The 27,031-nt window shown below is 37.2% G+C and overlaps 1 protein-coding gene across 1 annotated transcript in view; it reads left to right on the forward strand.

The window, feature by feature from the left end:
• The window catches only part of CCDC141 (coiled-coil domain containing 141), a 206,288-nt gene that overhangs the window by 154,417 nt on the left and 24,840 nt on the right, over nt 1–27,031 (forward strand). Inside the window, exons 13-19 of the mRNA XM_082657911.1 lie at nt 4,807–4,986; nt 5,553–5,678; nt 7,493–7,681; nt 8,878–9,057; nt 10,797–10,946; nt 19,108–19,248; nt 19,982–20,170. Of these exons, the coding sequence (XP_082514037.1) occupies nt 4,807–4,986; nt 5,553–5,678; nt 7,493–7,681; nt 8,878–9,057; nt 10,797–10,946; nt 19,108–19,248; nt 19,982–20,170 (1,155 nt within the window). The remainder of the gene's footprint in view (nt 1–4,806; nt 4,987–5,552; nt 5,679–7,492; nt 7,682–8,877; nt 9,058–10,796; nt 10,947–19,107; nt 19,249–19,981; nt 20,171–27,031) is intronic.

Below are 27,031 nucleotides of genomic sequence, written 5' to 3' on the forward strand. Positions count from 1 at the left end.
ATATCCATCTCTTCATTGTGTATTTCTCCAATTTGCACTCATAAGGGAGTTTACATATTTGGAAACTGCACTTTTTTTGTCTATCCTTTTTCTTACTAACTTCCTTTTGAGAAATTATGTTTTTCAGTTTTGGAATTTCCAGTTGGTTCTTTTTTATTAGATTTATATTGCCAGTGAAATTCTCCTTTTTTATCTTCTCTTTCTCCATCTTTCCTATACTTTCATGACCGTATTAATCATGGGTATTTTAAAGTGTTTGTCAGCTAAGTCCAACATCTGGATCTGGAATTGTTTCTATTGTCTACTTTTTCTCTCGGTTTCCAGCTCTGTCGTCCTAGCTCGGGATGATGAGAGAATATCTATCAAATGCCAAGCATTATGTATAAAAAAATTGTAGGAGTTCCAGATGGTGTTATCTTCTTTCCTTAGGTGGGTGTTGGTTGAAGATCACTTAAGCCAATCAGGAGCTGGTGGAGTTGAGTCCGGAGTACAGTTCTGTCAATGCTCCATCTATTCTGTTGACCTTGGGCTCTCAGCGTTTTCAAGTTAGAGCTTGGGGCCTTCTCTGAGGTCTCTCTCCCTGGCAGGTCTCCAATTTGGGGAGTCTTGGGAGATAGCTGAAAAACTTCCACTCTGCTTTTCAGAGGCTTTTGCTTGGGTTTTTTAATCCACTGCCCTGTTCAGCCCCAGTATTTTGTCAATGTTCTGAGATGAAGATGAGCTGTGTGCTTGAACCCCCATCCCCACTAGTGTCTGTCAGAAGTTCTATTGTTTTCTCTGTTCCCCAGTAAAGCCTCATGATCAGCCTCCTGTCGGCATACAGAATTGGGAAATGCCCCTGACTGGGGTAGGAGAGGTGACAGGTGAGCTTACTGCTCTCAGGTTCGTCCTTCTCTGCAGTCTTGGCCTCTTTAGTTCTTTTTGCCTTCAAATAGATGTTTTCTGCATTTATTCCAGCTTTTCTAGTTGTTCTAGGCAGAAGCACTGCTCTGCCACTAGCTACTCCATCCTACCCAGAAACAGAAGTCCTTTATTACTTATTTAGAATGTTTAAGATTGTACAGTCAGATTTTCATTTAAGATCTGTAGCAGGAATCCATTCAAAATTATATTTTGTATCTTTGTCTAAATAAACTTAGGTTTCATGATATTCAAATGTCCATTTAGAGTTTTCAGCAACAGTGTGTATTTTACTACATACCTTGGTGGTCTTGTATCTTGACATTATAAACATGGCTACTTTACCCCAAGGTCCTTACCACTGTCATATGATAAATAAATTCCTCCTCACTGATGAGAATTAAGGTCCACATAATGCTTAACTTTATTGGTTCAGTGACATTCTGCGATATGAATGGTAAAGCCATTTGGTAAAGCCAGTATAACACAGTTTTTATTCTCTTCATATCTTTGGGACCATTAGGCTTTTAAACAAGCATTGTTGCTGAAGTGTGGTAACCAGTTTGGTTACTAAGAAGAAAGAAGTCCCGCTGGCATTTCCCAGGAGTGTTCTGCTCTTGATTGGGTTGCCGAGGCTCAGATTTTCAAGCTTGAAATTAAAAAAAAATGTTTCAGTGCATCTAAAAATCATCACAATCAGAAAAACTGATTTAGGGCAGAAATCTGGCAGACATCTTGATGAAAGTGCCAATTTACTAATTTATAGTGGCAAATACCAAGAATGCTACATGGAATACTGCCTTCCAGTTATCAAGATATCTGAAAAGCAAGATGTCAGAAGACCACTCATTGTGTGTGAATCTACATGGAAAATGGATAATTTAGTGCCCTGTTTAGATTATGGCAAATTTTCCAATGACTTTATACAGAAGTAGAATGAGTAGTGTGTTTACTAACTAGACCTCAGGAAAATTATTTAATCTTTCTGAGTGGCCAAAATATTTGTTTGCCAAATGCATAATCACTCTTCTTGAATCCTGCTAGCTAGGCATCAACAGATCCTACCATAGCTCTCTTTTCTAGGCTTCATTCAGAGCATATACTCTTCCGATTGTAGTTGACATTGACATGCTGCAAATTCCAAGTTTACATTAAATTGTGTATTATATAACATTTTGATTAATATTTTCTTAATAATATGTGAAAGATACCCTATCTTTATTTATAGCATAGATAAAAATATGATTTGCTTTAGGGCCTGCTGTGGCTGTCTAATGCCTTTCATAATATGTGTGTCTTGTTCATCATAATTACAGAATACATCATTTTACTACTAGATCCCCAAATTCATAGGAGAAGTCACATTTAGCACCTGCAGGTATTTTTTCAATTAAATGACACTTTATAATGTCTACATTAATATAAAAATATAAATGTGCAATGTTAATGTCATTTAAAATAATTTTAAAATAAAATGGCCTGTGATTTAAAATATCCTGTTACATATTCATGGCACTATCTTCTGACTATAATCTAAAAGGTCCCGTGACTTTTAGATACCCAGCTGTCATTGCCATTGTAGAAATCCATGTGCAATTGCTCCTTAGAAATTCAAGGATTTACTGAGAAAAGCTGGCCATCAAAGTAAAAATTGCTCTTTTGCCAAACAAATATTCTTCTGCATTTTTTTGATGTTTGACATAAAAAAAGCCTATTGTCTTACTCTCTACCTCTCTTATCCTTCTGCCTCTGATTGAATTTCGAGTAGTTTAAAATCATTGTTTAAAGGATTTCAAATCAGAGATCTAGAACATATGGAAGTTGGCAAGAGAAGTCTTGGAATTTAGATATTGTTCTTCTGGTGCACAATAGAGATACAAATATAGAGATACAGTTGGCCCTCCATATCCACTGCTTCCAAATCCCTGGATTCAACCAACCTCAGAGCTAAACATAGTACACCATCCACAGTTGGTTGAAACCTGCGGATATGGAGGGCCAACCATGGGACTTGAGCATCCACTGGTTTTGGTATCCGTGGTGAGTCCTGGAACCAGTCCCTGCCTCCCACCCTGCTGCCGTGAATACTGAGGGACAACTGTATATAGAGGTACATTTCAGTTCTCACAAAACAGAGTAACTTGAGGAACTGCTCACAAGGAAAATTTTAAATAATTGTATTGAGTTGGCCAAAAGGTTTGTTTGGTTTTTTCTGTAAGATGGCTAGAGTAGCACTTAGTTGTCTTTAACTTCATTTGAAACAATTTTGTTAGATTGTATATGACAGCTGTCATATGAGCGTCATTTAAAAAAATACTTATCAAAATTGGTGAATTTTTGTGTAGCCATTTTAATACTGAAGATGGAAAAAAAGCAACATTTTTGGCATATTATGCTTTATTATTTTAAGAAAGGTAAAAACGCAACTGAAACGCAAAAAAAGATTTGTGCAGTGTATGGAGAAGGTGCTGTGACCGATGGAACATGGCAAAAGTGCTCTGCGAAGTTTTGTGCTGGAGATTTCTCGCTGGACGCTACACCATGGTCAGGTAGACCAGTTGAAGTTGATAGCGATCAAATCTAGACATTAGTTGAGAACAATCAACGTTATACCACATGTGAGATAGCCGACATGCTCAAAATATCCAAATCAAGGGTTGAAAATCATTTGCACCAACTTGGTTATGTTAATCATTTTAATGTTTGGGTTCCCCATAAGTTAAGTGAAAAAAACCTTCTTGACTGTATTTCCTCATGTGATTCTCTACTTAAACCTAACAAAAACGTTCCATTTTTAAAACAAATTTTTACGGGTGATGAAAAGTGGATACTGTACAATAATGTGGAACAGGAGAGATCATGGGGCAAGTGAGATGAACCACACCAAAGGCTAGTCTTCATCCAGAAAAGGTGATGTTGTGTCTATGGTGGGATTGGAAGGGAGTCCTCTATTATGAGCTCCTTCTGGAAAACCAAATGATTAATTCCAACAAGTACTGCTCCCAATTAGACCAACTGAAAGCAGCACTTGACGAAAAACATCCAGAATTAGTCAACAGAAAACACATAATCTTCCATCAGGATAACACAAGACCACATGCCTCTTTGATGACCAGGCAAAAACTGTCACAGCTTGGCTGGGAAGTTCTGATTCATCTGCCGTATTCACCAGACATTGCACCTTCGGATTTCCATTTATTTCGGTCTTTACAAAATTCTCTTAATGGAAAAAATTTCAGTTCCCTTGAAGACTGGAAAAGGCACCTGGAACAGTTCTTTGCTCAAAAAGATAAAAAGTTTTGGGAAGACGGAATTATGAAGCTGCCTGAAAAATGGCAGAAGGTAGTGGGACAAAAGGGTGAATACGTTGTTCAATAACGTTCTTGGTGAAAATGAAAAATGTGTCTTTTAGTTTTATTTAAAAACCAAAGGGACTTTTTGGCCCACCCAATATATACAATGGGATAGTTTAGAAAGAAACACAGACCCACAACAATCTGCCCCCTCATGGTCCCTGATACTCAGATATTGACATATTCTAATGTGTGTTAAAATAAAAGGTGGAATCCACTTCAAAACTTATGCATTAAAATAATCTCAACTTCAAAATTTCTGGATCCCTATGCTCATTCAGTCACCCTTTAAGCCCGAGGAAATGAACAGATCCTAAAGGAGAGGACTCGAACACCAGTGGGGTCATGAAGAGCTCGGGAGCTGACGTCCAAGCATAGATTATGGGTTCTGAGAGCCCAGCTGTGCCTGTGCACAGACTTTTCAGCCTTGTCTTGATATCAGAACTGTGTTCTGCTTTGGCTATGATGAAGCGTTTGCCTCCTCAAATAGTTGTATGCAAAATGTTCTATTTCTTGGGAAAGAAAAGCCATTATATAATTATTAATTTTACAGACAAAAGCAAATGAAATATTAAATGTGAAAAATGAAGTACACATTATGGAGAACACTATGGAAAGCCAGAAAGCAGAAAGGGAAGAACTCAGCCGCCTTCGGATAGCCTGGCAACTTAAAGCCGCTGCAAGCAAGCCCGTGAAACAGCGGTGGGGAGCATTCAAAGAGCAACTTAGAAAGGTGAGGGAACAGGCAAATGGGTAGTATTCGCCTTAAAAGGGAAGGAAATTCTGACACATGCTGCAACATGGAGGGACCTTGGAAACATGAGTGAAATCAGACGAACACAAAAGGATAAATATTGTGATTCCACTTATGTGAGGAACCTCGAGTAGTCAAATTCACAGAGACAGAAAGCAGAACAGAGGATACCAGGGGCTGAGGGGAGGGTGAAATGGGAGTTAGAGTTTAACCAATACAGAGTTTCTGTTTGGGAAGATGAGAAAGTTCTGGCGATGGATAGTGGTAGTGGCGGCACACCAGTATGAATGTACTAATGCCACTAAGTTGCACACTTAAAATGGTTCAAATGGTAAATTTTGTTATGTATATCTTACCACAATAAAAAGAGGGCCTGTGCTTTTGTTCATTGGTGGTTTAGAACCACAGGCTCACTCTAGGTAGTGAGTGCTTCCATGGTAATTGAAAAGTTTGATGACACACCATGTCATCACTGGAATGATTATGACGTAATTGCTGGTGGTATCAAAGAAAACATATGCATAACTATCTAACGTCTATTTCAGACTACTCACAACTTAAAACTTCTTCAGGAAGCACTTATGCCTGTGTCTGCACTTGACCTTGGAGGGAGTCTCCAGACCATTTTAGGTCTACAGAAAAAATGGAATGAAATGAAACCTCAGTTCCAGGTGAAGAAACAAACTGATGGCCTTGGGTGAATGAAAAAGTATTAAAAACTGTTCAGTCAATGCTCACCTAATTAATTTTTACAGTATGATGAATTACAATTTTTAAAAAACAATAGCATTGCTTGTCTAAAAATCCACTTTAAAAACACATTTTTCTTCCTGTTTAACTGCAGTGTGCTATATTTGATGATACACAAACATTTGGGCTACAAAAGGTCCTTAATATATTCTTATCTTAGATTATTTTAATTTAAATTAGTTCCTTATTAATGTATTTATCATATATATTTACTCTAATTCTTTTCCTAAGGGGTATAGACATGTTTTCGATTCAGACATCTCAAAACAAGGATGGGCAATCTCTGACACAGAGGTTCTGCTGTCCTCTGTCCCTGAAATTATCACTGTGATGTCATCACCCACTGGCACCCCAGGCTCCTACCACAATTCCAAGAATTTTGCTGTGCTCTCCCTTTCTCCCTCTCAGAGAGCCCTCAGAATGTGAGAGAAAAAACCATGAGTCATGTTCCCAGGCCCTGATTGCTAGTGCATTCCATACCCCCCACACACACCTCTTGCCATTCCTGAGCTTGACACAGCTGCCGAAAAAGGTTGCCAGTCATGTTATCCTCCTATCTGGATTCGTGTTCTTTGCTGCAGAGTTAAGATACCTGTGTTTCTGTTTGTCACTACTTTGCAAGTATTGGCTTTAAAGAAACCCCGAAACAGAAGTTTGAAGATTCCTTTAGGGAATATCTAATTTATGTTCCTTTAAGACAAAACTAATGTAATACATAACCACCCCCCACTCACAAAAAGCACACATACCGCTGTGGCCCACAGTGAACTCTCCTCCAAACTCTTAGAAAATTCTCCTAGCCTATCTGTTGGTTTCTTTGCTATACTCTGTATCATATGTATCTGCATTTCGTGTGTGCACATGTCCCTGCACATGAGTAAGTGTATGTGTGTAAATTCCTCTAAATCAGGAACTGTTGTCAAGTTTCTTTAGCTCTGTCACTGTGATGTGCGTATATTTGACACCCACGTACTTGATTTCAACATGAAGACCCTTACTAGGTCACTCTTCTGCAAATTATCTCCTTAGCCTAAATCATTTCCATTACTGTTATCCTTGACATAAAATCCAGCTCTGAAATTATAGCAGCTTCCTCTTTAAGCTGTGCACCAGGATCTAGATTCCTATAAGGGCTATCTGAGCAGTTCTGGGTAAAAAGAAGGTGCCTTATCCCTCCCTACAAGTGGTGGCTATTTGTGGATTCTGGGATGACTGCTTTTAATGCAGCATAGCTACTGTGCTGCTCAGCTCGTGGTTCATTTTGATCATTCTTTTATCACAGAGGACAAATAATTCCCCCAATATATTTTTATGCTTGTCTTCTTTTGGTGTTCTTATCATACCACCTGATTCTGGTTGTATTAAATATCACAGATGGTCACAGCCTCATAGAGTATCTAGAATATATTTACTTAACAGATGACCAGAATATTTGGTATGTCATAGAAATATATGACTTTCCATTTCACCACCTAACTTTGAAACACTTTTTTGTGTTTTTAAAATTTAATTAATTTAAATTAATTTTTAAAAAAAGTTCTGAGAAGATGAGGATGGAATAATGTATCCCTAGCATCATGCACAATGCCTGGATTTGCTGGGATGGGGGTGAAGCTCACAATAGTATTTGTTAACAAATAAGAGAGTGATTTGTTATTGAGATCTTCATATAGTCAGTTGTAAAGTAAAAAGCTCTCTAAAAGCTGAATTTCTTTTATTGCTTACAACTTTTTAGCAACTGAATGATGAGGCTCAATACATTATAAAAGAGTCAGAAGAGTTAAGTGGCAAAGGAGCCCCTGTGAAAGAGAAGTCTCAACAGCTGAAGGACCTAATTCACCTCCATCAAAACCAGAAAGAGAGAATCCAAGATTACGAGGAGATCCTGTATAAGATTGTCCAGTTCCACCAAGTCAGAGAAGAGGTAAGACTTATCATGGATGTTTGGAAGACTCTCAGTTTTAAACTATGAAATTAAAAATAAATGATTGTGTAATAAATAAAGGCCAGATTGCTTATTCTGATATTAGAAGCTTTCCTCAGTCTGGCCCCTGACTTTTCTCTCACTGAGCCCCATTCTGCCCGATGTTCCAGCCAAAGTGAGCTCTCCTTGGGTCCCTCAAAGATGGCGTCCACATCCCTAATTCCAAGCCTTGACTCTTGGGCTGCCATTATCTGACAGGTCCTTCTGTCTCCTCTCTACCATCTAGGCCCTGTGTCCCTCCATCCAAAAATCCACCTCCCTTGGAGTGATTTTTCTCTCTTCAAAATTCCTCGAACTCTTATTGTTTATTGCACACATCTGTCATTTTTAACATCTTGATTCTTAATTACTTTTGTTCCCCTAACTCAAGTGTAAGTTCTTTGAGGGAAGAAAACAATTTCTTTTATATCTCAAATATCAGTAGAGTGCTCAGTAAAACTTCATAGTCCTTAGCCTCTATTAACAGAAAATGGAGACTTATTGAAATCCCTTGAAAATAGCCTCTGAATTTACTGAGATCACAGGCCTCATCTTGCTAAAGTTTTAGGCTGTGAGCAAACAGTGTTTTCTTCTTTAATAGAACTGACAGAGTTAGTCCCTCAATTTTACCCTATTGACTTGCAGCATTGTAACACTTATTTGTCTATAATACTAATAATTTTAGATGGGCTTGTCAGTGTTGACCTGCTAGTTAAATATGTTATAGGAAAGAAGTTTTTTTTTTTTAAAAAAAAGCTATCTTTGAGAAAGACAAATCCTGTATGATGTCACTTATATGTGGAATCTGAAAAATACAACAATGTAGTGAATATAACAAAAAAGAAGCAGACTTACAAATATAGAGAACTAGTGGTGACCAGTGGGGAGAGGGAAGGGGGGAGGGGCAGTACGGAGGTAGGGGATTAAGAGGTGCAAACTATTAGGTATAAAATAAGCTACAAGGTTATATTGTACAATTTAGGGAATATAGCCAATATTTTATAGTAACTATAAATGGAGTATAACGTTTAAAAGTTGTGAATCACTATATTGTACACCTGCCAGTTATATAATATTGTACATCAACTATACCTCAATGTAAAAAAATCTGTCTTCATAAAAATACGAAGGTTAATTGTTAATGGCCTAAATTCCAGCTGGGACGACTCTTCAGATCAAGAGAACTGGAGTTTCTACAACAGCCAAAGGAAATGGTTGATGCTCACGATGCCCAGGTTCTCCTCAGTCGCTCTCGGGAAAAGCAGGCACACATAGACCATCTCCATAAACTGGCTCTTTCCTTGGGGGTGGACATCATCTCGTCAGTTCAGCGGCCTGTAAGCAACTTAGAACACCACCATTTATACCTAATATACCTCTCAGTTGGCCTGTAATATGAAAGAAACCAGGCACATTGCCTGGTATACGTTAAATTAAAAAATACTTTAAACCATTGGGCTACTTATTTGTGGTAAGTTTCTACCACATCCAGAGAAAAACATTTTAAGGAGAAAAATCTGATTTTAAAAGCCTTGTTTGATACATCTATTCTCATGCTAATTTTTTAAAAATCATAGAGGTGTGCCATCTATAATGGCAGTTAGTTTTTCACATTTGAAATATGCCTAATGCAATTAAGGGACTCAACTTTTAATTTTATTTAACTTTAATTAATTTACATTTAAAACTGATACCCCAAATTGTAAAACTTTTAAGTATATTGGGAACAATTTGGGTATGTGAGTCTCCTAAACTCTATGAGATTTAAGTGCCGATCAAGTATTTCTGATAGAAATTTAGCAACAATTGAGATATGCTCTAAGTGTGAGATACAGACTTGATTTCAAAGACTTAATATGAAAAAAACCTTATTAATGTTTTTTAATATTTGGTTACATGTTGGGTATGTGTTCGGTTAAACAAACTCTATTATGAAAATTAATTTCCACTGTTTCTTTTTTACTTTTTAATATGGCTACTAAGAAATTTAAAATTATTTATGTGGCTCAGTTGTATTTCTGTTGGACAATGCTGCGTTAGCACGTCAGATCCAAAAGGTAGCCGAGAGATCGTTAGGCCCAGGGCCCTCATTTTATAGGTGAAGAGTCTTATCCCAGAGAAGCTTCTTTATCCATAAAACCCCAGGGTAGAAAAGCTCAAGAACCCTGGCTCCACCCAGGGATCTGGGCACTCATCACTGGATCTGCTTTATTCCACTGGACTGACCTTACCAAAGGAGCCTAAAACAGATGGAAATAATTCCCGATTAAATTCTCCTAAATAACACATTGGGCTCTGATTTTAAAAAAACTCCTTCTCCAAATTCTTAATTTGAGGGAAGAAAAGATTATGTTAATTCTATCCAGTATGTATAACATTAATAAAAATGGCTGATTTTATTTCAAAGTTCATTTAAGATATCCACTAAACTATATGGAATTCAATGGATCTAAAGTATTTTCTTAACTGAAAGACACAAATACAAAATATCTGTCTCTGTTATAACAGAATGTTTTTCCCAGGAAGGACTTTTCTTTTTAAAGAGTTTTGTTTTATTAGTAAATTTATTTTAAAAAGAAAAAAAACAAGTAAGACGTCTCACTTTGCACAAATAATGTAAATTGTTCTCCAGTCCGCATCTGGCCTTGGCCTCCGCAGCCCTCTGCGTTGAGTAGAGGTTGGAGCACTTGCATAATAAACCTGAGGTTACGCTCAAGTTGACAGGAAAATTATAGTGCAGACGCCAAATGTTTCTAATGCATATTTTATGCCTTTTGAAGTAAAAATTATACCTTATAATGAATAGTGTCTCTGAGGCGTTGGATGTGGTGAGCAAATCTTCAAAACTGAAGTTTCAAGACTGGAAATGTAAGGGTTTGTCTTTCCCAACATCGGGTGTTGGGTGTCTGGCTTCTTTCTGAAATCATTATATTCAAAGAAGCTTAAGGTGAAATAAATCAGGATGTCATATTTTTTGATGTCATTTATGAGTTTCACAATGCAGGTAAATAGCATGTTGTTCTCATTGCTGTTTTGCCAGTTCCCTTCGTCACTTCCCCTTCTCTTTCATTTTTAGAACTGCTCTAATGTTTCTGCAAAGCACCTGCAGCAGCAGCTGGACATCCTTGAGGGGGACAGTCTGAACTGGCGTGCCCAGGCTGAAGACCACGAGCGGGCCCTGACCCACAGCCTGGAGTTCTGTACTGCAAGGGATGAGATGAGCGAGGTGAGAACGCACACACACACACACACGCACATGCACACGCGCACACACACGCACAGTGAATCAGGAGACTTTCTTTTTACCCTTGACCTTTAATCTGCCAAGCAATGGCCTCAGGGCTCAGAAAGATTGAGTGAACTTTAAGCTCCCAAACTTTTTGAGGTCAGTATATTGTCAACACATGGAAGAACCTAGAATGTAGCATTAGGGTTTATTGTTTGCTCCTCCCCAACCCACCCCAAACCCTCACAGCAGTTGTTTTGCTTGAGTGGATACACATCATCAGTGCAGAGCGATAGCATCCCGGTTCAGCCAGCTCCCGTCTGCGGAGATGCTATTTAAGTACCATTGAGTCATGATGAAGCGGGTGCTAAGGGGAGCAGGCTTGTTGCTTCAGAGGCTACAAAGTATTATCACCAAAGTCAAGTGGCTGGTTTCATATTTACTCAAACTGAGTGACTTCTCTGGCAAAACAACGCCTAGACTCCATGCCCCCTCCTCCATACACAGTTAATTCCACCTCCTCTTCCTCAATTCTACCCAACCCCCAACCCCCAGACACATGCTGAACTTGAGCCACATCCTCCCAGGGTAAACTTTCCATCTAAAGGTTTACTTGTTCTAGGAGAAAAATATAGCTTAGCGAGGGTCCTGGTTCCTTACTGGAACTGACAGCAGAACAAAAGGTACCACAATTCCAGATTTATCTCTGTTTAGAGCAAGACGTTTCTAAGTTCATTAATCACAAACCCATTAGGAAAGTGAGCGGAGGGAAAAAGATGTGGTGAACCTTCTTGATTTTTCTGTTTATGCCCTCTTTACACAATTTAGGACCAGTGAGTATCAAATATTATCAAACAACATTAGAGCATGGACTTAGGTATGAGTAACTAAACTTAGCAAGTGGTCTAGCCCTTCCATAGCCCACAGAGAAGTGCAGGAAAGGAGCATGGCTGGAAGGAAAGCAAGAGGGCGTGAGCAGGAGGGGCCGCTTGGATCCCATTCAGTGGGAGGGAAACAGGAAGCAGCATCATGGAGGGTTTTCAGTTGAGTGTGCCACAGGACTGTAGAGTTTCTGCTCTGAGTCTGTGTTTCAGGAGTCACTGTGGGCGAGACACTCATTAATTCGCTCAGTGTTAAACCCCTAGTGTAGTCTGCCCTCTGTGTAGTAGAACGGCCTCTTCTGGGTCCTGTACTGCAGTTAGCACCACTTCAGCCAGATCACTTTAAGGAAAACAATCTTAATTCTCCTCAGGCTATAAAATTTAGATTCACAGCCATGGAAATAATTTTTTTTACTATCTTTCCCCAAAGTTGTTTTCTTTCTTCTTTTTCTTCCTCTTCTTCCTTTTCTTTTGCTGAAGATCTCTCTCTCTGCTGTGATGTTCAACCATATTTTACTGAAAGCACAAGAGAGCAGGCTAAGGGCTATTCCCAGCTGCCTATGGCTCACTTTCCCTCTTCCTGAAGCATGGTGGCCTTTATGGAGGTGGGTCTCCCTGTTTAGGCCCTTTCCACAGTGGTTCTGTTTACAGGGCTGCCTCGTGATGAGCCTTTGCTGGGAGCCAGCCTGGCCCTCCCAGTCAAAGTAGGGACACAGCAGGATTGTCTGTACTGTAACAGGAACCAGAAACCAGATACGTGCAGCTTTGATATAGGAGTCAAACATCACTTTAACATGATCTTAAGTATTAAGAGAGTGATTCTTCCCATTTGCTTCTACTTCAAACCCAACTAATGTTTGATATAAGTCACAGTTTCATATTCAAAGGATCTTTGAAAACCTTTGGCCCTTTTCCCTTTTCCTTCCTCGTAGAGATATACAAGGCATGTCACAGTATATCATGCACAGCCTGGATTTTCCAACTACAAGCTTAATGGGAAGATAATCCAAAGGAATATTTTCAGTGCCCGTTAATAAAATAAAGAGATGTGTGGTCTAGTTTGTATTGTGACTGTCAGAGCCAGATTCTAAGTTGTGATAATATTTGATATTTTAATTGTTATTATCATTATTAGTATTTGGTATGAGTGCTTAAAAATTATGTAAAATTAAAAGCTGCATGTTACACTAATTTTTTTTGTATAAAAAAATAAAGTCAGATAGCCCACCAGGGAACTAGACGAAGCATAGCATTCGATTTGTTCAGTTGATTTTGAAATGCATTATTTTGCATCCAGTGCATTTAAAGTGCTTCTTGGAAGTTCACTGATCTGAGCTGAAATTGGCTTTGGAGGACTTTCATTTTCCAGATGAGGAAACTGAGGAGTATACAGTTTTCACTTGAGCAGTGTGCTTCAGGACTGTGGGGTTTCAGGGAGTCAGCTCTGGGCCAGAGGCTCATTTATTGGGGACCAACTTTTACTGGGCACCAGCTTGTCACCTGCTAAACTCAGAGTTCACCATTCAGGTAATGTTTGAACCCATTCAACCACTGTATGGTCTGATGTTAATGTATCCTTTTACTATGCTTTCTTCTTCTATCTTTGTTTTCTCGAATACTCGTTACAAGCTCTTTGTATGATCTGATATAATAGCACAGTTCATTTGGTTATTTCAACTAAAATTACTTTATTGCATGGTTTTAAGTGCACTAAAGGCCCTTAGAAAAGGACTCAGGAGTTCCCTGGTGGTCCAGTGGTTAGGACTTAGGGCTTTCACTGCTGTTGCCTGGGTTTAATCCCTGGCTGGGGAACTAAGATCCCACAAGCCGCGCGGCAAAAAATAACAGAAAAAAAAAAAAAAAAGAAAAGGACTCAGTATCTCAAGATAAAATAAAGTGAGGTATTCTAAATGTGATTTTTTTTTTAATGTGATGTGATATTCCTTAACGACAAAGAACCATGGTTTTGTGCCTTGATTCTCTTTGGGTAAAATATTATTATTTTCTAATTTTATATACTATATAAGCCATAGTTAGTTAATTGTAAAAACTCATTTTCTCCATGTGTACTAGAAAACACACCCTTCAGACTGCCAGATTTTGTGGAGTTTTTTCCCACTCATTTCACACAAAGATATATTTGTATGCATGAATGTTGAATCTCACTGTACATTTTCTTGCCTGGCAATATAAATAAGCTTTTAATACACAAAGCATTATAGATATTCTCTGCCATATTACATCAGAACAACATCAGTTCCTTATGCTTTACATGTCTTCTTTAGAAATGTAATAAGTTAATATCGAGCATGTTTTCTTCCTGCAACCTGACCAAAAAAATTACCTTTACATTTACATGATGTTAATGGAAATTTGTCCCTGGAGCCTCATTATGGATCATGAACAATTAGTTTGATGAAAAGTATAGTAATGGGGCTTCCCTGGTGGCGCAGTGGTTGGGAGTCCGCCTGCCGATGCAGTGGACACGGGTTCGTGCCCCGGTCCAGGGGGATCCCACATACCGCGGAGCGGCTGGGCCTGTGAGCCATGGCCGCTGAGCCTGCGCATCTGGAGCCTGTGCTCCGCAGCGGGAGAGGCCACAACAGTGAGAGGCCTGCGTACCACAAAAAAAAAAAAAGTGTAGTAATGAGAGAATTGGGTTGCTATTCATTTTTCCAAAATAAATTTTGCAAATGGAGCTTTCATATAATTATATTACTTCAGCCTGAAATTTCTACACTGTAGCAACATCTTACCCATCAGGAAGGAAACAGAAATATGTATGTATGTGTATGTGTATATATATATATATATATATATATATATTCCATATGTCAGAGTCTCTTGTTCTAGTCACACAGATTCTTTTGTTCTTTTGTCAATTTGGATAAAACGGTCATCTAAGTTCCAGGGAGATAAGGCAGATTAGCAGCAATAAATTATTGTAGAATAGGGGAATGCTGCTGCCTTAGACAAATACACAACCAATAACATTAAACCTCCTGATATTGTATACTGCTTTGCTATTGACAAAATGACTGTGGACAACCACCATCTGGTAAGAAAGGAAGCAGAAAAAGAGGGTATAGATGAGGCAGCACTATGGTATAGTACAGATAATTACTATTTTCCAAATTGATGACCTTAATTCATCATTTTAAGAAAAAAACTAAATTATCATCATTCAACAAATATGACTACTGTGTGCCAGGCCATAAGAACAGGAAAGTCCTCAGGAAACTAAGAGTCTAGGCAACTTAAAGCCCAAGGGACTTCACAGTCACAACTGCTCATTACCAGGCCCCACTGTGAGTCTGTTTCGTTGGTATATGTAAGAGGATGGGAAAGATTATAATTTGTTCTGAAAATGTCCATCCCATAGGGTTAGAATCTGTTAGAAGTTTTGTGTTTAACATCTGCAAAATGACTCTTCTTACTGAAGAAGATAGAAAGCTAAAGTTTAAAATCGTGGTTATCATGTCCAGAAAATAAAATGTAAATATATTATGAACAAACAAAACTTGCAGAGTGGATAAAATAGCCGTTACTGAGATATGCTGCCACCTGCAATTTAAAATGGAGCAATTGTCTTCTCCTTCCAAGCGGCCCTATTTCCTGCTTCTACAAGACTGATGGTAAGCACAGGAAGACAGCCGTGTGGTTGCTGGACAGATGGAGGCCCAAAAAGTCTTGTCCCAAAGTCTCTCCAGCACTAAGCCTAAATATTCTACTGTTAATAATTGTAGCAAATCATTCAGGTTAAGTTATGAGTCTTTGGGTCCCTTCATTTCAAATACAGGCATCCCTGGGAAGTGATGGCATTGCAGCCTTCTTTCTGTTACTGAAAATGAGAATCAGAAAGCTTTTTTTTTCTGGAGTAGGCAAAATGGTGGGCAAGAAATTAAGCTCGTGAAATGGACATTAAGAGAAATGGACTATTTGTTTTGTATTTTTGCTTCTGGACAATTGTGTGCCATAGTTCTAAGAAAAGCTCTTGTTTTAAATACATTTTCTTAGTTTTAAAATGTCTCATGTCCCTCACGTAAATTGGCCTTGCCAGCAACAGACTCACAGATAATACATTCTTGTGCCAAAGTTGCCTCAACCAGCTTCCTCAAGACTAAAAATAGCAAGCCAGCCTCCTTGTTGTCCATCTTGTTCCCTTCTGCTTCTTCTCTAAGAGGTTTTTGTTTATGCCTAACCCTGAGAGAGGCTTACTGCTCCCTGGGAAATTTGGTGAAGATGCTCATTATGCTAGTTTCAAAAGAACTGCAGTTTTAAAGTCTTAATGATTTTTTTTCTAATTATAGTTGTATTAAATTAGTCCGCTTCTTCCACAGCAAACATGTAGGAGCTGAACATATGGAAAGATAGGAAAATTGCACTGTTCATTTGAAAAAATATCTTTCTCCTGATTATCTTAAGACTTTCAGAAATTTTATCAGTATGAATTAAAACAACATTTAAAGATTTCGAATAGGGTAAACTTTTTCTTGCCCCAAGCTTTGGGTGTTTTTTCCTGCTTCTGTGCTCCAGTTGAGCAGTTGTCTTGGCCATCTACACCATTCCCCATTGTTGACAAGCTAACTAAAGTTAGAAACAGCTGTGTGAACAATGATACCACAGCTGAGCAACCATGGCACTCAGTTCCCTTAAAAATATGATCACAAGTTATGTGGAGATTAGATGGGAAGTTAAGTTTTCATATTGGAATGTGCAGGTAAGAAACTTAGGCATGGCTGGATGTTTTCTGAAAATCTGATTGCTGAAGGTAGTTCACGCTTGCTGCCTTCCTCTTGTATCTGCATAGTCCTCAATTTGAGCTGGGAAAGGTACAGGATTTAAAATAGATTTCCAGTGGGACCAAAAGAGAAAAGTGCCAGCAACTTGTCAAAGGAGCTCATGTGTCAGAAAGAAACTGATCCCATTTCACATACCCATATCGCCTGAACATCTTTGGCTTTATAAATCATCGTCAGTGGAAGTGCATACATTCTGAGGCAAACAGAAATAAATTTGTACTCATCATTTATCAGTCTTAAATTTCTTAATCCAAAGTAGATTTTAAATGTCATGTCTTAGAATTAAAGTGTTAAGGCTCAGCCTTTCTTCATTTATCATATAGTTTTCAAATAGATGTTGATTTTTTCCCACTTAAACAAGCAGGTGTAACCCAGTGGTTATCTGGTTGATGACAGAGCCCCTCTTCCTTTCTTTAGACTGAAGTTTATAATATATGTCATGTTACAGTAAGGGGGAAAAAAGAATATAAAATTTTATTTTCCAGTGGATACATGTTAGTGACTGGACGTATTTTTTCCTTTCATTTTATTTTACTTTATTTTTATTAAAAATAAAAATTGTATTTTTAGCTGTAGTAAAAGACACATACATAAAATTTACTATCTTAACCATTTTAAGAGTACAGTTAAGTGATATAATGTACGTTCACAGTGTTGCACTACTATCACCACTATTCATTTCCAGAACTTTTTCACCATCCCAAACAGAAACTCTGTACTCATTACAATAACTCCCTATTGAGGACATGTTTTTTAATACAAAAATCTCTGGTTTCCTCAGATGTGGTAGTTATTGCACCTATTGTTGCAGATTATGACTTCAAGGGAAAAAAGTTCCTGCCAAAGTTTTATGTGATTAACTAAGGAGGAAGTCTGTATCTTAATCCCATAAAATCAACTTCATTTGTCCTTTCCCACTAATAACAAATACATACATATTAAAACAACAAATGTCAAAAAATTTAAATATTGTTTATTTCATAAATATACCAACTGAATATTATCTTTTAAATATTTTTCTGAGTTCTAACAGAGAAATCATTTTCAAATTTTGAAGTTACAGTTCTTTCCACTCCTTTATAATATTACTGATTTATCAATTTAAATATTTTACATGGTCTCTGTGCTTATAATTTAAAGCTAATGCTCAGCTATTTCATTTACCATATAAAATAAACAACACTGATGATGAAGTATAGTTGTGGCAAATGCAAAAATTGCATCAGTATAATAATTTCCATGTATGCAAATAGGCTATGGCTTTATAGATTGTTGTCTTCAGAAAATGTTAAAGATAAGGTCACGGTTCTGTTTTTACAATATGCAGAATTTGAAATAAGCATTTTGAGAAAGCAAGCATTTTCTGGGGCAAATATGTTTTTCTGCATTATAAGTTTAAAATCCAGCATGGGCCCAGCCTTTATTCCCTCCCAAATAATTTACTTGCTGTCATTGAAAACAATTTTAATGTCTTCCTGACTTTTCTTGTCATAGCTCAAATTTATCAACCATGACGTTGTTTATTCTTGGCTGTTAAATGCTTCCATGTAATCTGAGACGGTTTATATTTTCTCTGTACTTCTGTTTGCTGATAATATAGAGTGAATTGCCTGTTAATATGTTTATCCTTCTTGAATCTGGAGAAGGGCACAGAAAGCGTTGTTGTTAATGGAACTAGACTGCTTAGAATTCTGGCTCACTGGTAAAGTTGGACTGTTTATTCTTAAGAAAGTCATCATCTATGCCCCGTTTTCAGCGTATAGCCATACACTCTGTTTATATACAAGTTAGCATTGCCACCACAGGCAACAACTGTCACCTTACATTCCATTTTTTAAGGACCTCTGAAGTTAATGGCTTATATCTAAGAAGTAAATCTCTTCTGGAAACTGCCCATGAAAAATAATTTTTAATTGGATTTGGACAAATACAGTCCTTTTCCTACTGACTGTCATACTGGGTCTCCTCTTCCACCCCACTAATGTCCTCGTTGGTCTAAATGTCAACACTCCATTGACCTCTGCAACATGGACAGCTCCTTGGAGGCTTAATAAATTTATTCATGATGGCTATAAGAGCATTGGAATATGGAACAAATATTAGCACACAGAGAACAGAATGAGTTGTAAAGTGATGTCAAATAAATAAATACAAATAAGAAAATTAGAGTTGCTTAAAATCTATCGTGTGTTAAAAACTTTCTTGTTTGAAGGTCAAAGGATGTTCCGTAACTGTAATCCTAATTATAAATTACAAATCAAAAAATACTAAGAACAATTTATAATTACCTATATTTGGGGGATATATTTAAATTCACATTATATATTCACTTAGCAGACCTGTCTTCTACTGAAAATCACTCTGGATACATTTCGAAGGTTATGAATATTTTGAAGTATAGCTTTCTAGATTTATTTCAAGTGAATATTAGTGTTCTCATTTTAAGGAAATCACCTGTTTCTTTTTATTGAACTGCAGCTCAAAGAGTCATTCAAAGACATCAAAAAGAAATTCAATAATTTGAAGTTTAATTACACTAAGAAAAATGAAAAAGCTCGAAATCTAAAAGCTCTGAAATATCAAATTCAACAAGTAGATATGTATGCTGAAAAATTACAGGTAATGAGAAAGTACGTGTGTGTGTGCATGCTACTGCAATTATTGCAAAATTATTTTGCATTTCAATTCTAGATGCCTAACCCCTGGGCTTTTTTATAGCATTAGGACTGAAAAGATCATCCTTAATTTTTATAACAATTGGGTACTTCATGTAAAATACATAATTAATTGATTTATCTCTTGAAGCAGCTCCAAAATGATTTCTGCCAAATCTACCCAGCCTCTCCCCTTCCTGTCTCTCTCTCTCTCTCTCTCTCTCTCTCTCTCTCTCTCTCTCACACACACACACACACACACACACACATATCCCCCTCTTGTATACCCCTCTTTCTTTCCTTGTACCCACCTATGTCAGGACCTTCCTCCCCTGTTCCTGCAGCCCCTTGTCACTTATACTGGCTAGATTATTTGAGTGCCTTTCTCGGGAGACAGTGAGCTAACTGAGGACAATAAAATATTTGATTTTATGATCACTGTCTTTTTTTAAATCATTAGTAGCATTCTCAAACTATGGTATAGATCCTGATATGCAGTAAATTTTCTCTATGTTTGCTGCTGAATCAATAAACTATCTGAAACAAAACCTATTCTTTCCAAAATGCGTTTTAATAATTATGATTTTCACATATTAAATGGAGGAAGCTACAAAAGTTTTTCCCGCAATATTTAATCACTAACTAGCCTCATAAATAAAAATTGAATGTCCTTAAATATTTTTTTTTTTTTTGCACAGGCTTTGAAAAGGAAAATGGGAAAAGTTGAGAATAAGACTTTTTTCTTAAATTATCCAAATAATAAAGTGAATGTCCTTTTGGAAGCCATGAGGGATTTGCAGAAATATGTGGATGAGTTTGACAAAGTTGTGACAGATTACAGGAAGAATTTGGACCTGACTGAGCATCTCCAGGAGTTGATAGAAGAGGTATCCTCTTCTTGTTGTAATGTTATCTGTGTTGTAATGTTGTTTTAAAAAATTAGCTGCTTTAAAACAATGCTGCATTGGCTATTATTGTCATTAAATTCATGCATCATGACTCTTTTCATGATTATATCCTTAGGCTAATTTCCTAAAGCAGAATTGCTGGACCAAAGGGGATGCATGTTATAAGGTTCTGATTGTATTGTCCAATTGCTCTTCGGAAAGATTTTACTAATTTACTCTTTTTACCAGCAACATATGAGACTTTCTCATTTCTCCATAACCACATCAACTCAAGATATGTTTAACCATTATGGAATTATGTTCACTGCTGGATATCTGCTAAAACACTCAAAAATGACATTTATTTCACAGAATTTGAAAATGTTTAGAGAGAAAGGTGATACTTGGATTTTTCAGGTACAAAAATTGTTATTGATATTATTTCGTTTTTGTCAAGAGGATAAATGGCAAAGTATACACAGATTACATGAAATGTAGCAAGTTGGTTATTATTGGCATACTTCATAGTGAAGAAGCTCTACACTTGAAGTTATTCAGCATTCTTTGTAATCCATTATTCTGAGATACAAAACGTCTCTCCCACTAACGCAATAGAGCTTTTAGATGTAACACCACATTAAGGAGGATTGAAATGATCATTCTTCTATACTGATGTATAGGTTCGCTGTACTTCTGTGGCACTTATTTAAAGCCAGCTCCTAACAGAGTCATGTGTTTCTATTTCTCACTCAGCATAAGTGTTTCTAGCCTTGGTCAGACACTTCCTCCATCACAGTTATTTATTTTCAGTGAGAAACTCAATTCTCCACTGTCCTTTGAAAATATGACTATCTTCTATCAAGAAAAGGTCAAATGCTATTCTTCAAATGATATTTCCTCAATCTATACACTAAATCTTATTCTTAAAAGAGAATTTATTTATTAGAGTGTTATTTGGGCAATAATTTATCCATGTATTGTAAATGATTTCAATTACATAGGCTGGATTTTGTGTGTTTGAGCTTTTTTCTTCCCTTTAGCTGATATTTGGATTCTTTTCAGTGCCATATGCTTTTTATTTTTTTTTATTTATTTATTTTTAACATCTTTATCGGAGTATAATTGCTTTACAATGGTGTGTTAGTTTCTGCTGTATAACAAAGTGAATCAGTTATACATATACATATATCCCCGTATCTCTTCCCTCTTGCATCTCCCTCCCTCCCATCCTCCGTATCCTACCCCTCTACGTGGTCACAAAGCACCAAGCTGATCTCACCGTGCCACGTGGCTGCTTCCCACCAGCCATCCACCACACACTTGGTAGTGTATATATGTCCATGCCACTCTCTCACTTTGTCCCAGCTTACCCCTTCCCCTCCCCATATCATCAAGTCCATTCTCTAGTAGGTCTGCGTCTTTATTCCCATCTTGCCCCTAGGTTCTTCACAATCAGTTTGTTTTTTTTTTTAGATTCCATATATATGTGTTAGCATATGGTATTTGTTTTTCTCTTTCTGACTTACTTCACTCTGTATGACAGACTCTAGTTCCATCCACCTCACTACAAATAACTCAATTTCATTTCTTTTTATGGCTGAGTAATATTCCATTGTATATATGTGCCACAGCTTCTTTATCCTATCATCTGTTGATGGACACTTAGGTTGCTTCCATGACCTGGCTATTGTAAATAGAGCTGCAATGAACATTGTGGTACATGACTCTTGTTGAAATACAGTTTTCTCAGGGTATATGCCCAGTAGTGGGATTGCTGGGTCATATGGTAGCTCTAATTTTAGTTTTTTAAAGAACCTCCATACTGTTCTCCATAGTGGCTGTATCAATTTACATTCCCACCAACAGTGCTCAACTTCCCACCAACTTTCTCCACACCCTCTCCAGCATTTACTGTTTGCAGATTTTTTGATGATGGCCATTCTGACCGGTGTGAGATGATATCTCATTGTAGTTTTGATTTGCATTTCTCTAATGATTAATGATGTTGAGCATTCTTTCATGTGTTTGTTGGCAATCTGGGTATCTTCTTTGGAGAAATGTCTATTTAGGTCTTCTGCCCATTTTTGGATTGGGTTGTTTGTTTTCTTGATATTGAGCTGCATGAGCTGCTTGTAAATTTTAGAGATTAATCCTTTGTCAGTTGGTTCATTTGCAAATATTTTCTCCCATTCTGAGGGTTGTCTTTTCATCTTGTTTATGATTTCCTTTGCTGTGCAAAAGCTTTTAAGTTTCATTAGGTGTCATTTGTTTATTTTTGTTTTTATTTCCATTTCTCTATGAGGTGGGTCAAAAAGGATCTTGCTGTGATTTATGTCATAGAGTGTTCTGCCTATGTTTTCCTCTAAGAGTTTTATAGTGTCTGGCACTACATTTAGGGCTTTAATCCATTTTGAGTTTATTTTTGTGTATGGTGTTAGGGAGTGTTCTAATTTCATTATTTTACATGTACCTGTCCAGTTTTCCCAGCACCACTTATTGAACAGGCTATCTTTTACCCACTGTATATTCTTGCCTCCTTTATAAGGTGACCATATGTGCGTGGGTTTATCTCTGGGCTTTCTATCCTGTCCCATTGATTTATATCTCTGTTTCTGTGCCAGTACCATATGTAGCTTTGTAGTATAGTCTGAAATCAGGGAGCCTGATTCCTCCAGCTCCGTTTTTCTTTCTCAAGATTGCTTTGGCTATTGTGTTTCCATACAAATTGTGAAAATTTTTGTTCTAGTTCTGTGAAAAATGCCAGTGGTAGTTTGATAGGGATTGCATTGAATCTGTAGATTGCTTTGGGTAGTAGACTCATTTTCACAATGTTTATTCTTCCAATCCAAGCACATGGTATATCTCTCCATCTACTTGTATCACCTTTAATTTCTTTCATCAGTGTCTTATAATTTTCTGCATACAGGTCTTTTGTCTCCTTAGGTAGGTTTATTCCTAGATATTTCATTCTTTTTGTTGCAGTGGTAAATGGGAGTGTTTTATTAATTTCTCTTTCAGATTTTTCATCATTAGTGTATAGGAATGCCAGAGATTTCTGTGCATTAATTTTGTATACTGTTACTTTACTAAATTCATTGATTAGCTCAAGTAGTTTTCTGGTAGCACCTTTAGGATTCTCTATGTATAGTATCATGTCATCTGCAAACAGTGACAGCTTTACTTCTTCTTTTCCAATTTGGATTCCTTTTATTTCTTTTTCTTCTCTGATTGCTGTGGCTAAAACTTCCAAAACTATGTTGAATAATAGTAGTGAGAGTGGGCAACCTTGTCTTGCTCCTGATCTTAGTGGAAATGGTTTCACTTTTTCACCATTGAGGACGATGTTGGCTGTGGGTTTGTCATATATGGCCTTTATTATGTTGAGGTAAGTTCCCTCTGTGCCTACTTTCTGGAGGGTTTTTATCATAAATCAGTGTTGAATTTTGTTGATAGCTTTCTCTGCATCTATTGAGATGATCATATGGCTTTTATCCTTCAATTTGTTAATATGGTGTATCGTGTTGATTGATTTGCATATATTGAAGAATCCTTGCATTTCTGTGATAAACCCCACTTCATCATGGTGTATGATCCTTTTAAAATGCTGTTGGATTCTGTTTGCTAGTATTTTGTTGAGAATTTTTCCATCTATGTTCATCAGTGATATTGGCCTGTAGTTTTCTTTCTTTGTGACATCTTTGGTTTTGGTATCAGGGTGATGGTGGCCTCGTAGAATGAGTTTGGGTATGTTCCTCCCTCTGCCATATTTTGGAAGAGTTTGAGAGGATAGGTGTTAGCTCTTCTCTGTATGTTTGATATAATTTGCCTGTGAAGCCATCTTGTCCTGGGCTTTTGTTTGTTGGAAGATTTTTAATCACAGTTTCAATTTCAGTGCTTGTCAATGGTCTGTTCATATTTTCTATTTCTTCCTGGTTCAGTCTCGGAAGGTTGTGCATTTCTAAGAATTTGTCCATTTCTTCCAGGTTGTCCATTTTATTGCCATATAGTTGCTTGTAGTAATCTCTCATGATCCTTTGTATTTCTGCCGTGTCAATTGTTACTTCTCCTTTGTATTTCTGTAGTGTCAGTTGTTACTTCTCCTTTTTCATTTCTATTTATTTGAGTCTTCTCCCTTTTTTTATTGATGAGTCTGGCTAATGGTTTATCAATTTTGTTTATCTTCTCAAAGAACCAGCTTTTAGTTTAATTGATCTTTGCTATAGTTTCCTTCATTTTTTTCATTTATTTCTGATCTGATCTTTATGATTCCTTTCCTTCTGCTAACTTTGGGGTTTTTTAGTTCTTCTTTCTCTAATTGCTTTAGGTGTAAAGTTAGGTTGTTTAATTGAGATGTTTCTTCTTTCTTAAGGTAGGATTGTATTGCTATAAAATTCCTTCTTAGAACTGCTTTTGCTGCATCCCATAGGTTTTGGGTCATCGTGTTTTCATTGTCATTTGTTTCTAGGTATTTTTTGATTTCCTCTTTGATTTCTTCAGTGATCTCTTGGTTATTAAGTAGTGTATTGTTTAGCCTCCATGTGTTGGTATTTTTTACAGATCTTTTTCTGTAATCGATATCTAGTTTCATAGCATTGTGGTCGGAAAAGATACTTGATACGATTTCAATTTTCTTAAATTTACCAAGGGTTGATTTGTGACCCAAGATATGATCCTGGAGAATGTTCCATGAGCACTTGAGAAGAATGTGTATTCTGTTGTTTTTGGATGGAATGTCCTATAAATATCAATTAAGTCCATCTTGTTTAATGTATCATTTAAAGCTTGTGTTTCCTTATTTATTTTCATTTTGGATGATTGTCCGTTGGTGAAACTGGGGTGTTAAAGTCCCCTACTATGATTGTGTTCCTGTCAATTTCCCCTTTTATGGCTTTTAGTATTTGCCTTATGTGTTGAGGGGCTCCTATGTTGGGTGCATAAATATTTACAATTGTTATATCTTCTTCTTGGATTGATCCCTTGATCACTATGTAGTGTCCTTCTTTGTCTCTTGTAATAGCCTTTATTATAAAGTTTATTTTATCTGATGTGATACTTGCTACTCCAGCTTCTTTTGATTTCCATATGCATTGAATATCATTTTCCATCCCCTCACTTTCAGTCTGTATGTGTCCCTAGGTCTGAAGTTGGTCTCTTGTAGACAGCATATATATGGGTCTTGTTTTTGTATCCATTCAGCCACTCTATGTCTTTTGGTTGGAGCATTTACTCCATTTACATTTAAGGTAATTATAGATATGTATGTTCCTATTACTATTTTCTTAATTGTGTTGATTTGTTATTGTAGGTGTTTTCCTTCTCTTGTGTTTCCTGCCTAGAGAGTTTCCTTTAGCATTTGTTGTAAAGCTGGTTTGGTGGTGCTGAATTCTCTTAGCTTTTGCTTGTTTGTAAAGGTTTCAATTTCTCTGTCAAATCTGAATGAGATCCTTGCTGGGTAGAGTAATCTTGGTTGTAGGTTTTTCCCCTTCATCACTTTAAATATGTTCTGCCACTCCCTTCTGGCTTGCAGAGTTTCTGCTGAAAGGTCAGCTGCTAACCTTATGGGGATTCCCTTGTATGTTATTTGTTTTTCCCTTGCTGCTTTCAATATTTTTTCTTTGTATTTAATTTTTGATAGTTTGGGTCATATGTGTCTTGTTGTGTTTCTCCTTGGATTTATCCTGTATGGGACTCTCTGCACTTCCTGGACTTGATTAACTATTTCCTTTCCCATATTAGGGAAGCTTTCAACTATAATCTCTTCAAATATTTTCTCAGTCCCTTTCTTTTTCTCTTCTTCTTCTGGGACCCCTATAATTTGAATGTTGGTGTGTTTAATGTTGTCCCAGAGGTCTCTGAGACTGTCTTCAATTCTTTTCATTCTATTTTCTTTATTCTGCTCTGAGGTAGTTATTTCCACTATTTTATCTCCAAGGTCACTTATCTGTTCTTCTGCCTCAGTTATTCTGCTATTGATCCCTTCTAGAGAATTTTTAATTTCATTTATTGTGTTGTTCATCACTGTTTGTTTGCTCTTTAGTTATTCTAGGTCCTTGTTAAATGTTTCTTGTATTTTCTCCATTCTATTTCCAAGATTCTGGATCATCTTTACTATCATTATTCTGAATTCTTTTTCAGGTAGACTGCCTGTTTCCTCTTCATTTGTTAGGTCTGGTGGGTTTTTACCTTGCTCCTTCATCTGCTGTGTTTCTCTGTCTTCTCATTTTGCTTAACTTACTGTGTTTGGGGTCTCCTTTTCACAGGCTGCAAGTTCCTAGTTCCCATTGTTTTTGGTGTCTGCCCCCAGTGGCTAAGGTTGGTTCAGTGGGTTGTGTAGGCTTCCTGGTGGAGGGGACTAGTGCCTGTGTTCTGGTGGATGAGGCTGGATCTTGTCTTTCTGGTGGGCAGGTCCACGTATGGTGGTATGTTTTGGGGTGTCTGTGGACTTATTATGGTTTTAGGCAGCCTCTCTGCTAATGCGTGGGGTTGTGTTCCTGTCTTGCTAGTTGTTTGGCATAGGGTATCCTGTTCTGGAGCTTGCTGGTCATTGAGTGGAGCTGGGTATTGGCGTTCAGATGGAGATCTCTGGGAGATTTTCGCCGTTTGATATTACGTGGAACTGGGAGGTCTCTTGTGGACCAGTGTCCTGAACTTGGCTCTCCCACCTCAGAGGCACAGCCCTGACACGTGGCTGGAGCACCAAGAGCCTGTCATCCACATGGCTCAGAATAAAAGGGAGAAAGAAAAGAAAGAACAAAAGAAGAAGATAAAATAAAATTTAAAAATTATTAAAGTAAAAAATAATTGTTAAAAAAAATTTTTAACTAATAAAAAAAAAGAAAGAAAGAAGAGAGCAACCAAACC

The sequence above is a fragment of the Grampus griseus genome (genome assembly GCF_964374135.1).
Source record: "Grampus griseus genome assembly, chromosome: 7".
Lineage (NCBI taxonomy): Eukaryota > Metazoa > Chordata > Mammalia > Artiodactyla > Delphinidae > Grampus > Grampus griseus.